The sequence below is a fragment of the Electrona antarctica genome (assembly GCF_951216825.1).
Source record: "Electrona antarctica genome assembly, chromosome: 4".
Taxonomy (NCBI): Eukaryota; Metazoa; Chordata; class Actinopteri; order Myctophiformes; family Myctophidae; genus Electrona; species Electrona antarctica.
In genome coordinates this window covers 26770703-26785696 of record NC_136809.1, presented here as the reverse complement: position 1 = coordinate 26785696, position 14994 = coordinate 26770703, and the positions used below count along the sequence as shown (strand labels likewise).

Sequence of the window (14994 nt, the reverse complement as noted above, 5' to 3'; positions counted from 1 at the left end):
AGAAATGCACTATATGAGTCTGTTTTATTATTATTATTATTATTATTATTATTATTATGAATCACCTCATGTGGGACACCTGGCTGAGCATTGATATGTGTAATTACAAAGTAAACATGGAATATACACTAGTGTGAATGGGTGTGAGAGATTTGAATGATCAAAGCCTCTGGTTAAGAGTTCTATAGACTTGTCATCAAATGTGGATGTCGTGCTTTTTAGAAGTCACCAGTGATAAAATCATGGTGAAAAAGTATACAGTATAGGACATTTATAAGCACTCAAACAGTCACCTATGAACCACAGATAAGAACATTGCAATATAGTGTAGAGAAATATATAGAGTAGTGTATTGTAACTAACAATTGTAAGAGAGTACAATTGTTTCCAAATGGATCCTTATGGGCCCTTTTGGTTGTGTACACTCTCAGAGTTAAATTAACACTGGATTTCATTGTATATGATTCACTATGTTCAATGGGACATGTGATCTGGGGTGTGCAGGCCGAAGATAATCAACATGATCAAAATATCTGTTGTAAATGATCAAATAGAGGAGAAATTAAGTGAGCAAATATTTGAGCCCGAAATAGGTGACTAGTAACAATTATTGGATATTGCCATTTTTAGCAAGAACATGATTATGTTATTTTGAAAGAAAATCACAAACACACACAAAACAGACTATAATATATCTATAATATCTCGCACTGCTTGTCTAAAGATATGGAGCTGTAAAACAAACAAAAAACAACAACAAATCAAAAGCCTAGAGACCTAATTTCCCTGGTGAGTAATTACAGCCTCAGGCGAGCTTTTTTTGCAGACAGACTGCAGAGCAAATCTGTATCCTATATCCCCCGATTTCCTATTCTATCGCACCACCACCACCCTCCAATCCCCGCTCCGCCTCGTCTCTCCTCTCTTCCTCCGATTGAAGATCAGATTGGGTTGTCCGGTTTTCCTCCAAATCCAATATGCCCGGCTGGTTTTTCCAACTGAACGACTGGTGTCGGTGATAACACTTACCGGCGTTGAATGTTGCACCGACCTGGAAGGAGAGCTCAGATTCGTGCCCGGCTTCGCACGGGTACACTGCTTTGGCTTTCCTGCCGGTGACACTGAAAAATGAAGGCAATCAGTGAGCTGGCGGCGCTTTGGAGAGGATTAGCACTCAGTTCAATCTGGGCCCGTGGCCGGCCGGTTCATTGGCCCAGCAGTCTGACACAGCAGTGCTAGTAACAGCAACGGGCCAGGCAGGGGAAATAAGTTCTAAGAAAATACTATATGAGCCGGCCTGCTACACCGGCCTGTCTTATGGCTAGACTCTTTAAGAAACTTTCCACGCACGCACGCACGGTTTGATTTGCTTGGGGGATCGGGGGGATTGTTTTGATATCACACCTCACTGATCATTCATTTTTGTGCTTCTGGTCAGACTGTAGTAAATACAGTTCTGTAGATTGAAATATAGATTGTGGTATCGTATGTATATCGCAATGCGTTGTGAGCTTGTAGATTGTTGTACAAAAAAATATATAGCCGGGCTTAAATGCTTAAGAAAAACATCTCTCTTTTTATTGCAAATGGAACCCTGCACACATGCAAGCAGTTAAACATGCAAACTTTCTCTCTTTCACAGTCTTCCAGGCATGTACACATACACACTCACGGACACACAAGCATGAACTGAGGGATACAGGTCTGTTTGTAAGGCGCACAGCAGCCGCGACATCAGGCCCTGAGCACCAGACAACTGTCTTTGGTGAGATAATTAAAAAGTGTGGGTGGAGTGTAAAGCAGGCTTGCACACAGGCAGAATGTAAGACCTTCTCCACGCTGCATGCCGCGGCTGTTTCTCATTCACATTTGTGAGCGCTGAAGCTACATTTTGAATGTGAATGTGACATAAAGAAGAAAGTAAGTAATAAGTAACGATTGCAAAAGGAGGCATATGCAATGCTCCGTAAAGGTTCGCCATTGGCAAATAATAATAATGATGAAAAAAAGACTATCCTGTTCCTCCAGCGAGGTTGCTTTGCCTGCTGTTGCGAACAGTTATCTCCAATACCAGCTACATTGCCATGTAGAAACTCTGCCTTCAATACACGATGCCCTGATAAATATTTCATATTCTTTCTTTCAGTGGAGCACAACAATGTTGAATGAGGGGCACTCGAGTGAGAGACCGGGAGGGGGGGGGAGAGAGAGAGAGAGAGAGAGAGAGAGAGAGAGGGGAAAAGAGATCCACAATCTGTTTGAGAAAAAGGAAAAAGTTTGCAACAATCTCCAGCCGAAGCTCTGGGATTTACAATATTGAAAGGAATGCATTCTTGTGGAACCACATTTGGGAGGAATGAAGAATTTGTGTTTGTATGAAAATAACATTAATAGGCTGTCCCATAGAGTCCCTTGGCTGACTGCAGCATCCCCTCAGCATCATTTGAAAGTAGGGAGAATGAATTCATCATTTACTCTGGAGGGAGCTGTGCAATAGATCACTGGAATGTGTCTAACAGCGCTCCATTCCATTCACTGTGTGTGTGTGTGTGTGTGTGTGTGTGTGTGTGTGTGCACACGTGTGGCCTGTGTATGGCAGAATAAGCAAAAGACTGCTTCCCCAATATAATCAGTATTTGTGTTGAATCAAAAATGCTTCACATGTAGTCTAAATTAGAGACGTGGGGAGGATGTGAATGAAGGAGAGATAATATTGATATGCAAGACTGAGAGAAGTTACAGTAGTGAGTCACTGGGCACACAGACCATATTTAAAAAAAAAGAGCGATTATGGAAGTTATCAAGTGAGAGAGGGCCGAGTGAGAAAATGAAAGAGTCTCAGGCTGTTCGAAAAACGCAATAACTGACTGTATGTATGAATGCATAAATGACTGGCTGATATAGAAAGCAAGCGAATGCAAATATCTGTACAGTAGCAGCAGTTGTGAAGCCCGTTTTCATGTTTTTATTCTACAAAGTTGCTCTAGCAATATTATAATACAAAACTCAGCTTCACATTCAGTTGCTTGAAAAGACATGCAGTAAAGGGGACTTCTATTATAACTTAATCTGTAAGTATCAGCCTGATGAAAGACAGTTTATGGCAGGAAATACTAAAGGTATTTACTGCAATAAAGTAAACTTTATTTACCTAGGGCTTTTTAATGACTGTTTGCGAAAATACTTGGACAATGCAATGATAGGAAGCATCCCAAATCATGAGGTGATTCAAACAAGCAAGAGGGCAACATGTTGCAAGACATTTTCAGAACATATATTACTATGGGATTGAATGAAGTACAGTATAATGCTAACTTCAGCAGTGAGAGAGAGAGAGAGAGAGAGAGAGAGAGTTTCTCACCAATAATGCAGTGCAACAAGAACTTTTTTTAAATACCTCTGCCATGGAATTCAAGAATTTAACAGTATTTAGGACTTATAAGGTCTGGAAGTTATGAGGGGGAAAAAAAGTCATGACTGTTTATGACTCTCTCAGGTGTGAAAAGTCAAAAACAAAACAACACGTCTCACCTCTCGGAAGCCTGGTCTCCGTCAGTATTAAGCCTGCTTTCTTTGGAGCCTGCAGAGTTTGTCCAGGAGGCTGTAGCTGAGCTGACCCTGCAGACAGACAGGATAGAGGGGGGGAAATGAGACAACCTGGCCATGGACATACATGTAGCCAACGTGGGTGTATTGATGGGAATGATAGTATGCAAGTGTTGTCGTGGTGGGCAAAGACAACTAGCAGGGAATGTCCTCTGTTCCAGAAGTTCCGACACAGAGAAAAGCCATGGTATTGTTAACACTGTAGTGACAGACATTAAAAAACTAAAACAACAAAACAGCCGTTAAAGAGAAGGTTAGGAGAAGCCCTGGTATTTATTAATTATTAAAGGTAATAGAGCATGCACATCCACTCTGGCCCAGGTGCTGGACAAATGGCAATACAAGAGGAAGAAATAGAGTCCGCAGCACTGGTAGGAAAAACTCAGCTCCACTGATTTATTGATTCAACGTTTCGATCAAGATCACAGTGATCTCAACGTTGAATCAATACACCAGTGAAGCTGAGTTTTTCCTACCAGTGCTGCGGACTCTATTTATTTATTATTGACAATTAACTGGTGGTATCACACCTCTTGAAACATTGACAACACAACTTCTAATATTTTCCTGGCTAATCTTTTAGTTATACAGTATCAACATATTTATAAAGATCAACGTTTCCATTTGGCCAATTCAAATGTATTAAAAACTAGAACATGCACACAGGCAGCCAGCCTGTTTAGTGCGGCTTCGCCACTGAACACCACATTGTGATTTGTGTGGCTTTGTCCACAAACTGCACACATAATAACGTATCAATAGAGAAAGATTAGGCAGTAAGACCACACCATTACAGTATGTGTTTAGTTTATATCACCATTATGTGCAATAAAAAAGAGCTTTTATTTTTACTCCTTGTTTTTGTAGATAAGCAACCTTGTATTTCGACACAGCCCCTTTATTGTATTGTAAGTTTTGTAACCTCTACCAACAGAGTTGGATGGAGGTTACACAGTAGGATTTCACACAGTATGATTTTCCCTTTCCGCTTGTGTGTCTTGCCTGTTATCAAAGTAACTTAAGAAGATATGGCCTGAATGATCAGTAGGCTGCCCCAAAGAGATGATTAACTTTTGTCAATGGACAAGGTCACAATCAAGGTCAAAGTGACATATCTCAGGATCAACGAAACTTGGAAAGATGAGGTTTCATCATGTGTTTAATTCTTTGTGCAAATTTAGATCAAGTGATGTAATCCTTTGCCGTCTGTGCCGTCATATGACATATAATGTTCTGTGATCAAAATAACTCAAGGCCATTGTTGGGAATGATCAGTAGGCTGCCTTGTAAAGACCATACATTTTTTAATTGAAAAGGACAAGGTTACAATCAAGGGCAAAGGAAGAATGACTCCCTCATATCCAAGGTGGATATGGGATATGTTGTTGACAGCTGCAGTGTTGGCAGAGTTATGCACTGTAAGCTACTGGCGACACTGTATCATGTAAGTGCAATCTTTCTAGTTTATAGTATGATATTGTTAAAGTATTTTTGGGGGATATTGTTTTCATTCTTCTCGCTTTCTTCTCACTGCTTACTTTGCAACCCAATCTGTGCCAGGAAGGTCAGGTTACGTTTTAAGCAGCAGGTACTACCTGTGCCAAGACGTAAAGTTACGTTATTAAAAAAAAAAAATCAAAGACACATTTTTATTTTATTTTTATATATGTATATATATATATTTTTTTAATTAAAAAAACAATATATATATATTTAATCTGACGTGCACGCGATGTGCACATGGATGCGCCCACAGTTATTTATTCTTTCATTTGTCCCGTATCTCTGGCACCTGCACAGCGTTTCTATTGTAACAACAGGTGGCATGGATTGTAAAGAAAAAATGAAAATGAAAAGAAAAAGCAGTCTGCCTTGGAGTTGACAGTAGAACTGGGAAGCCGGCCACAGAAAAGGAGACCCACAGCCGACAGACTTTGACACAAAATGAATTAATAGTCCTCCAGAACGTAGAGGACTATCAATACATATTTCGATGACATTTTGTATAAATGTAGTGTGGCACAATGTCAATAATTATTGTCCACATAAAACAATATAAAAAATGAGCAAATATGAATTAATATAGACAATGTAGTACAGTAGGAAAAGTTAAAAATACAGCAATGGCTAATTTGAGAATGTGATTTCAATTGCATCTTAAAAATCTCTACTGAGACCTCCATACTAGGAGAATAATATCTAAGATAGGGGGTAGGCTACCTGGCTACCCCTCATCTTAGATACAGCATTGATTGGTACAAGGGACACCTGGGCACCTTGATGTGAAATTGGATATTTTGTCCAAACTGTACATCAAGTACATCATTATCAGACTTAATTTTATCCTTCAACTTCTTGTTTATGTCCCAAAATTATTGGATATACACATTTTGTAGCAATTTGTCGAATGTTTAAGCATGTTCTAATGATCTTTACCTAAAAACATGTTTCCAAATATGTTAGCTTTTAACATTTTGGACAAAATAGACAATCTTACATCGAGGTGCCCAGCTGTCCCAATTCCCCAAACCGATCCTGTTACCAAAAAGACTCCCTAACACCAACAACAGACGGGGGAGACCAGTAATGTCACAAATCAGAGCTGTGCACATGGAGCTCATTTCCTATTCTGAATCCTCCTAATCATGTAATTTCTGGCATCCATAATCACACTGTTCCCGGCGGCACCGCAATAATGGCGGTAAGGTTAACCAGGGCCTAAGCCACGCTTCTTCTGCAATGATGACTCAACCAGATGTGCCGTTGTTCCACCTTTGTTCCACTCACATACAAAACGCTTCCATTTGCAGACAATTTTGCTTCAATAGTAAGCCTACGGTGCAACTAAAACATCCTTTACATTGGGCAGTGTGTGAGCAGACCGTTACAAGGCAGAACTAAAACATCCTTTACATTGGGCAGTGTGTGAGCAGACCGTTACAACTAAAACATCCTTTACATTGGGCAGTGTGTGAGCAGACCGTTACAAGGCAGAACTAAAACATCCTTTACATTGGGCAGTGTGTGAGCAGACCGTTACAACTAAACCATCCTTTACATTGGGCAGTGTGTGAGCAGACCGTTAAACATCCTTTACATTGGGCAGTGTGTGAGCAGACCGTTAAACATCCTTTACATTGGGCAGTGTGTGAGCATACCGTTACAACTAAAACATCCTTTACATTGGGCAGTGTGTGAGCAGACCGTTACAACTAAAACATCCTTTACATTGGGCAGTGTGTGAGCAGACCGTTACAACTAAAACATCCTTTACATTGGGCAGTGTGTGAGCAGACCGTTACAACTAAAACATCCTTTACATTGGGCAGTGTGTGAGCAGACCGTTACAACTAAAACATCCTTTACATTGGGCAGTGTGTGAGCAGACCGTTACAACTAAAACATCCTTTACATTGGGCAGTGTGTGAGCAGACCGTTAAACATCCTTTACATTGGGCAGTGTGTGAGCAGACCATTACAACTAAAACATCCTTTACATTGGGCAGTGTGTGAGCAGACCGTTAAACATCCTTTACATTGGGCAGTGTGTGAGCAGACCGTTAAACATCCTTTACATTGGGCAGTGTGTGAGCAGACCGTTAAACATCCTTTACATTGGGCAGTGTGTGAGCAGACCGTTAAACATCCTTTACATTGGGCAGTGTGTGAGCAGACCGTTAAACATCCTTTACATTGGGCAGTGTGTGAGCAGACCGTTAAACATCCTTTACATTGGGCAGTGTGTGAGCAGACCGTTACAACTAAAACATCCTTTACATTGGGCAGTGTGTGAGCAGACCATTACAACTAAAACATCCTTTACATTGGGCAGTGTGTGAGCAGACCGTTACAAGGCAGACCTACAGTAGCAAGTGCAAGGAGTTTTCCTGTTGTGCTCCATGACTGCCCCGGGGCAGAGCTAATATAGCACATAATGGACAAATTGCTCCTAGCTGCTGCTCCCATGGAGACGCTAATAAAAGGCAATTAGAGGAGAAAGGAGCAGAGGGGTGGAGGGATGTTTGAGAGGACATTTTTAATAGAGGATAGGTTAGCGTTTGGTGGCACTCAACAGGGGTGAGGGGGTTGAAATAGGACTCTGGTGGGTCGGGAGGATGGCGTATGTGTTAGAGTGTTTCTGTGCGGCGTATGTGGTTGTCGGTGTGCTGCTGGTGTCGAATGCAGGTGGGGATAAACTCACAATCCCCCCCCCCCCCCCCCCCTTCATGTCCTCCTCTGCCATCTCTCCTACCACTCATCACTTATCCTCCACTCCCATCCACCTCTCAGCATTGCCCGTCCATCCCCACATATGAGTGTGGAGGTTGGGGCTGACCTGACCAGGAAGGAGGTGTGTGTGATTTATAGCTCTGCAGCAGCATGAGGGCCCGCTGTGGAGCTCGGCCGTGCTTCACATCAGCATGGAGGGGAGGGGAGGGGAGGACGCTGCAGTGCAGCAAATCCACTCATTAACCTGGACTTGGACATAACCACTGTCTGCCTGGGCCTCAGTCAAGAGGAGAGAGAAAGAGAGAGAGGGTGAGAGAGATAGAGAGACGCTTCTTTACCAACCGACCCACCTGCAGGTGTACTCGCTCTCTCACACACTCACGCACAAAACAGTACATGCATGCGCCACATATGCTCTCATGTACACACACCTACAGTGCAGGTGCAACAGTGCATGGCATGCACAAACACATCATACTCATTCAATCCATCTCTCCCAGCTTGTGCATATGCATGCTCACGCACACACCAGTATAAATAGATGAAGTCAAAGCAAAATGATCAAACTGTCATCTAAGTGCTTATTGCATTCATATGGGGATTATCCAGATCAGTGAAGGATCAACCAGGTACACAGGAGCACACACATGATTACAGGATAAACACTTAAGAAAAAAATAAATTATTCAATGCCACATGGTTGCCCTAGAAACTTGTTAAATGTACCACGGGAAAATGGATTCATCCAAAAATTGCTTTCACAATTACCAGCTAAGCCAAACCGAGGGAAATTGTTTCTGTCTCTCCAGGACGAAAATAGCATTGAGCTATGAATTGCTCATCTCTTGTTGTACCCCCCCACCCCCCTGCCAAAATTAACGCAGGCCTAAGCTAAGCTTCTTCTGCAAACATGATTAAATACAGTAAACTAGAATTTCTGGGAAATTCACCGTACATTAGACATCTGCGTGCAAGAGCGCTCTACACAAACTCTAACTCAATATAAATTGTTTGATTGATTGAAATATTTATTAACAGTTTGCAGAATTACAGTACATTTCAAGCACAACTCAATACAAGACTGTTAACTGTGAGTGGACGACCGCATAAAAGCATTTCTACTTGTTTAGAATAGGGCCCACCATTTTAATTTCATCAAAACTTTTAGAGACGTACAAATATACACTTCTATGTAGCCAAAAGCAGGAAATCATAGTGGAGGTAATAAGGGGGGAAGAAAACGTATACAGTGAGGGAAAAAGGGGATGGGTGGGGGAATAAGATTTTATGGGGACCAGTTTCGAATTGCAGCCGTCCGTAGGTGCCCTTTGAGAGCGGTTGTGAAGGAGTCAAGGGATGTCTTAATAACTGTTGGTAGGGCGTTCCACATTTTGGTGGCATAGGAGCGAAATTAATTTAGTCCCTTGTTTGTGCCGAATCTGGGTTGCACATGGTTTGTTGAACTTCCTCTGGTGTTGTGGGTGTGGACTTCATTGACATTAAGGAAGTATTTAGACAGGCACATGGGTATCTGGATGGTGTATCGAATCTTGTGGACCAGACCCATTGCAAGATGCTGTACTATGTCATCAACCCTAAGCCATTCCAGCCTGTCAAGGTGGGCAGGGGTGAGGTGGGTTCGGCGAGTGAGGCCAAGTAGCAGCCTGACCAGTTTGTTTTGGGAAGTCTGGATATGCTCAATGCATTGTATGCTATGAATCGAAACTCACTGACTTAATAAAGTATGTTGTTGGAACGAGCAGAGGGGTCACTGGGTTAGGGCGTTGAGAGACGCAACACAGGTGGGACACACTCTGCCTTTCAACAGCTGCTGTTGAGGTGCCCTTGAGCGAGGGAGACTGCTCCAGTGGAGCTGCTACAGGGGCTAACAGTAGATTGATTCATTTGTGGATATACTGGGCAGAAGGCTAACCCAGACCAGCAGCAGCAACAAGTGCTGGCCACACTGGTCACTGGTCTCCAGCGAGATGCCTAGCAGCAAAATAGCTGCGACCCGGCGAAAAGAGCAGCGTTATGCAAATGAGCTGTGCGAGAGTCGAGTGATAGTCAATCAGAGGGCAGATGTGTTTGTGGAACCACCAGAGACCGACACCGACTGTCTGCACTACTCCTACTTCTGTTAGCTCTACTGTCAGGCATGGCTGCTGGCACGAGCTGACTGGACCACAGCTCGCCTATTAATGGCAACATATGAGTAGCCTTGACAAAAATACAAACTCCACTATGAATATAGCACAGATTATGTAAATATAACAAATAAATACAAATGTCTCTGCTGTCGGGCAGAAACCAGCTAACTCCAAAATGTAAAATTTCCAGGAAATGAAGAAAAACATATGATTTTTTTAAAAACAAAGCAATACTGCCTCATCATATGCACCACTTTATTCAAATCCAGCTCAAGGAGTTAGGAGGTTTTGTCCATCATTGATAAGAACAGCTGACTAATGGATCTCCAAGCTCACAATGCATGACACATGTGAATTAATGCCCAGATGCTTCATGACACTGCTTAAATAGGCCTACAATAACAAGCAGGACTTCAAATATTACAATAACTTCTGCAAAGAGGGGTTCATAAGAGTTGCATTTTCAGTAGAACTAGCGAGAGAATAGCCATGAAACATGACTGTTAGACGACCGTCGTGTGATCCAGCCTTCAGGGCAACAGAGAGAAATGCTATACGAATTCATCACATTACTCTCCTCAGAAAACACTACATAGATTTTAGAAATGAAATTCATTGTTTTCACAACATTAGTGCAAGTTTGATGAACAGGTATACTGCGTAGTTAGGTTTAACAGACTACAGGGGTGATTATCTTCTGCAAGCTCTCTTTGGAACGCAGGGTAGAGGTGGAGTTAGCTAGTTATGCCGATGGCGATGGATATGCATATGTCGCATAAGCTATATAGACATATTTCCTAGATATCTACATATACTGTATGCACATAATGAACCTGAATATGACATATATGCAGCATATATTTATATTGGCATAATATGTTCATATATTTAAAAATAACCATAGCACTACCATTAGCCTTTTCATGTCACATACCCCCTAGAAGGCACTTGCACACCACTGGGGGTGCATTCAGCACAGTTTGGGAATCCCCAAAGAGTTAGGTAGTTTTGTCAAAAGCTTAAATGATGCTATATCGTATATACATATGTAAGGGATAATGTATGGCGGGGTGGTCATTGTTGATAGATACATTAAATCACAGACAGGATGATTTATCTAACAATGACGCAGATTTTGTGGTCTGAGCCACAAAACATTTTCAGATGGTGGGTCCACGGCCAAATCAATTTGGGTGGTCCTTGAAATGAAAAGGTTTGAGAACTAATTATTTAGAAGGCCTGGTCCTGGGTTCGATTCCCACTCGGGACGCTGTGGGTGCTGGGCGGCGTGTCATCAGTGCGCATACCCGAGGCGGGGTTGGCGAAAGGGCCTTTCTGTGTGGAGTTTGCATGTTCTCCCCGTGTCCCCTAGAGTAAGTACCCTCACCAAAAACATGCAGTAATCCTGGTCACTAAACTGCCTCCCCCTGGTCAGCCGGGGTGCCTGATGGAGGGGAAAGGAACTGGTTGGAATAACTTGTTCCTTCCACGCGCTACGTCCAATCAGGGAAACTCCCCCCTGTCAGGTGTAAAGGAGCAACTTGGACACTCAGGCATGAAGGAAGCATGAGTTCAAGTCCGTTGCTCTCCCCATGTCCCCCACTAGGACTAGGTTGGCGGAGGGTGTGTAGAGCCCAGGATCACATTAGATAAATGAATAAGTGTTCCTTCCACGCGCTACGTCCGGCCAGGGAAATTCCCCCCTGTCAGGTGAAAAGAAGCAGCAGCTTGGACTCCTCATGCATAGAAGGAGGCATGAGGTCAGTCCGCTGCCCCCCCAGGTTGGCAGAGGAAGTGTAGCGCCCAGGATTACATTAGATAATTGGCACTGGGTGAAAAAATTGGGTTGCAAAATCGTGGGATAAAAATTATAGGAAAAAAAAAACATTAGATAATTGACACGGGGGTGAAAAATGGGTTACAAAATCGTGGGATAAAAAAAAATAAAATAAAAAAATAGAAGGCATTTATAGAATCGCCTCATGTCTTAATGGGTTAAGAGTAGAGATGTCCCGATACTGTATCGGTATCGGGAAAAGTATCGGATCGGCCCTTTTGATATTTTGTCATATCGGGTCATATCGGTATCTGCAAATATGCCAGTCTAACCACAGATCCGACACAGGGGTAAGGGGTTGACACTCTGGCAGGTAAATAAAATGTTGGGACATGTGGAGTTTGCTTTGGAGTTGCCCAAACTGCAAGTGCACATATGAGTGAGGAGTCTGCTATAAACACAACACGAGATATAGCTATAAACACAACATGAGATCACAACACTGGTATCGGTATTCGGTATCGGCTAACACAGAAATTGAGGTATCGGGATCGGATCGGAAGCAAAAAAAGTGTATCGGGACATCCCTAGTTAATTAAGAGCATCTGATAAATGCCTAAAACATTTTTTAACGTAAATGTGAACTAAAACAATATTGAGCAACTGCATGGCCTAATGTTATGCTAAAATGTTATCTTATGTATAGGCTAGTACAGTAGTTAAACAGTTGATCACTTCCAGACAAGATGCCATTGCTTTTCAGCACTTCGTTTCCTCAAGGCTAAATGAGCAATACCATAAGCTGGCTGCAGTACCAGGGAACACATGACACAGGTGACACATAGCACCATTGTTGCTACTGGTGAGCGCACGGTACAGTAAGCGTGTGACAGTGTACAGTTGGGTGCCACCGATATTGTCCCTTATCATTTGACCCATTTAGGCCTGACCTCAAAATTTTAAAAAATCCTTCTAAATCCGAGAGACAGCGAGCTCCACTTGCGACCGCGACGGGTCGCTTCGACGGCTGTCTGAGTCGTCGCAACGAGTGCCCATCGTCGCGGGTGCCTGACTCGTCCCGACGGGTCGCCACAGGTGCCCATCGTCTCGACGGGGGCCTGTTTTTGTCGGCGTTTCTGAGTCGTCGCGACGATTGCCCATCGTCTCGACGGGGGCCTGTTTTGTCGCGACGATTGCCCATCGTCTCGACGGGGGCCTGTTTTTGTCGGCGTTTCACCCGTGCGTCGGAGAACGGGCGCTCGTGCTCGCATCTGCCTCTCTCCCTCCTTCCCTCCATCCTATGTGTGTGCTTCCCCCCCCCCCCCCCACCCGACCGCCTCCCCCTGTGGGGTAGGGGGTCGGGTGGGGGTCCCTGCGGACCTTTGGGGGGGGGGGGGGGGGGGGGGGGGGGTCCGGGTCCCCTTGGGAATCCCTTTACGCATGCCTTCATTTGTCCCCGTGTTTCTTTTTTTTTTCCTTTTACGCACGAGAGAGAGAGAGAGAGAGAGAGAGAGAGAGAGAGAGAGAGAGGGGGGGGGAGAGAGAGAAAGAGAGCGCACGCACGCAGACGGAATGTGTTCACGCTCGTCCTTCTGGGGGGTCCCCGGGAGACCCCCCCAACGCAATAGATAACACAGAAATCACACTATACAATGCATTTACATTCAGCCGATCTACGAGCTCATATCTGCTTCTTTGCGAAAGCCGCGCATTGCGACGTATTCTGTCTGTCTGTCTGTCTGTCTGTCTGTCTGTCTGTCTGTCAGCGCACGCTGACAGACAGACATGTTTAAGTTTTCCATTGAACTATTCAGCACCGAAATAAATTACTCATCCATTCATTAATGCATTCATTCATTCATTCATTCTTTCATTCAATTTACTGCTTTAAGGAAATTATGTCTGTATAGGAGCCATGAATGGGATTGTTGCAATGTGTGGTTATGTTGATTATATCTTTGGTCAATGAAATGAATGCGCTTGATTGACGGGGCCTGATTAATTCATAAACGTCACCTGTTTGGCACACACAGTGAGAGAGAGGGGGGGTATGGAACGCCATACCTTTTGTTGACCGCTTTATTTTTGCTTTCTTTTATTTATGTTGATCGCTGTTGTTGCTTTACTTTTTGTTTGAGCACTCTTTGAGTTATTCACATTTCTTTAATAAAACCCCTTAAACGCATTGTTTTGGACCCAGCGAATTCCTTTTGTTTGTGGAGCGGAGCGCGTCTGACAACATAGCCCATCCCATCGCCTCTCAGCGACTTTAAAGTTTATTTCTCACGTAGTCGCTTTACAATGTCCTTTATATCGAAGCAGCTGTAATACAATAAATTTTTTGTCCTCAAAGGTTTCTGTTATTTTATACAAAACGAATGAACCACCAAACGTCCTTAAATCATTTTAAATAAATACCATCAACATAATGAAATTAATGCAATTTTAAAATGACTGCAATTTTAAAACCATTGTATTAATAAAGTATAAAGACTGGATTCTGATTATATTGTTAATGTTGTTTATTACAGTTACAGAGGCGTATGCAGTCCTCAAAAGTCAATACATTCAAACAAATCCTTTTTGTTTCTTTTGTAAGCTTTAAACAATTGACAAAAGTAGATGTAGGCTACCATATTGGGGACCCCCATTTTGCGTGTGCATTTACATTCAGCCGATGTCACAGATGATCGGATCATCTGTGACAGCACGTTCATGTTTACTGCATTAAATTTGTAACAACAGCATAATATTGGGTTGTGCAGGTGAGATTTAGAAAACCCTTAGAAAAATCTTCAGTGAATGCTTTTAGGGACTATAGGCCTACATAGAATGTGGAGGGAGAAAGGTACCAGCTGCACTTGTACCCCTTATATGCTCATTCCATGCAGCTCGGCAGAATGCGAGTGCGGCTTTAGTTTGATGAACATTGAACCTCATAACATCACTCCGTTCGCGACTGCATACAGAACGTGTGTCGGCTCTGATGTTTATTAGACAGTATGGACCTCCGCTCAGGTCCTGGAATCCAGAGTCAAGACTTGGCTGCGAGCACATCGCGCGGCAGAAAGCACAAAAACCAGAGTGGCACAGCCTGTCATGTCAGATAACCCAGACCCACTTTGGCAATTTTTATAAGACAGGGGTTATTGGCGTCTTTTTGGTTTGTTTTATTTTATTTCTTTTCTTATTTCTTCCTCAATATTGTTTAAGAATTAATGTGCCATCCAT

At 43.0% G+C, this 14994-nt stretch overlaps 1 protein-coding gene across 2 annotated transcripts in view; it reads right to left on the bottom strand.

Annotated features, from left to right (window-relative positions):
- Nucleotides 1-14994, bottom strand: part of arhgap10 (Rho GTPase activating protein 10) — a 79349-nt gene that overhangs the window by 3295 nt on the left and 61060 nt on the right. For both annotated transcript variants that reach the window (XM_079500164.1, XM_079500165.1), the window contains exons 21-22: nt 3532-3618; nt 1030-1121 (exon numbers count right to left, since the gene is read on the bottom strand). In XM_079500164.1, coding sequence (XP_079356290.1) covers nt 1030-1121; nt 3532-3618 — 179 coding nt within the window. The remainder of the gene's footprint in view (nt 1-1029; nt 1122-3531; nt 3619-14994) is intronic.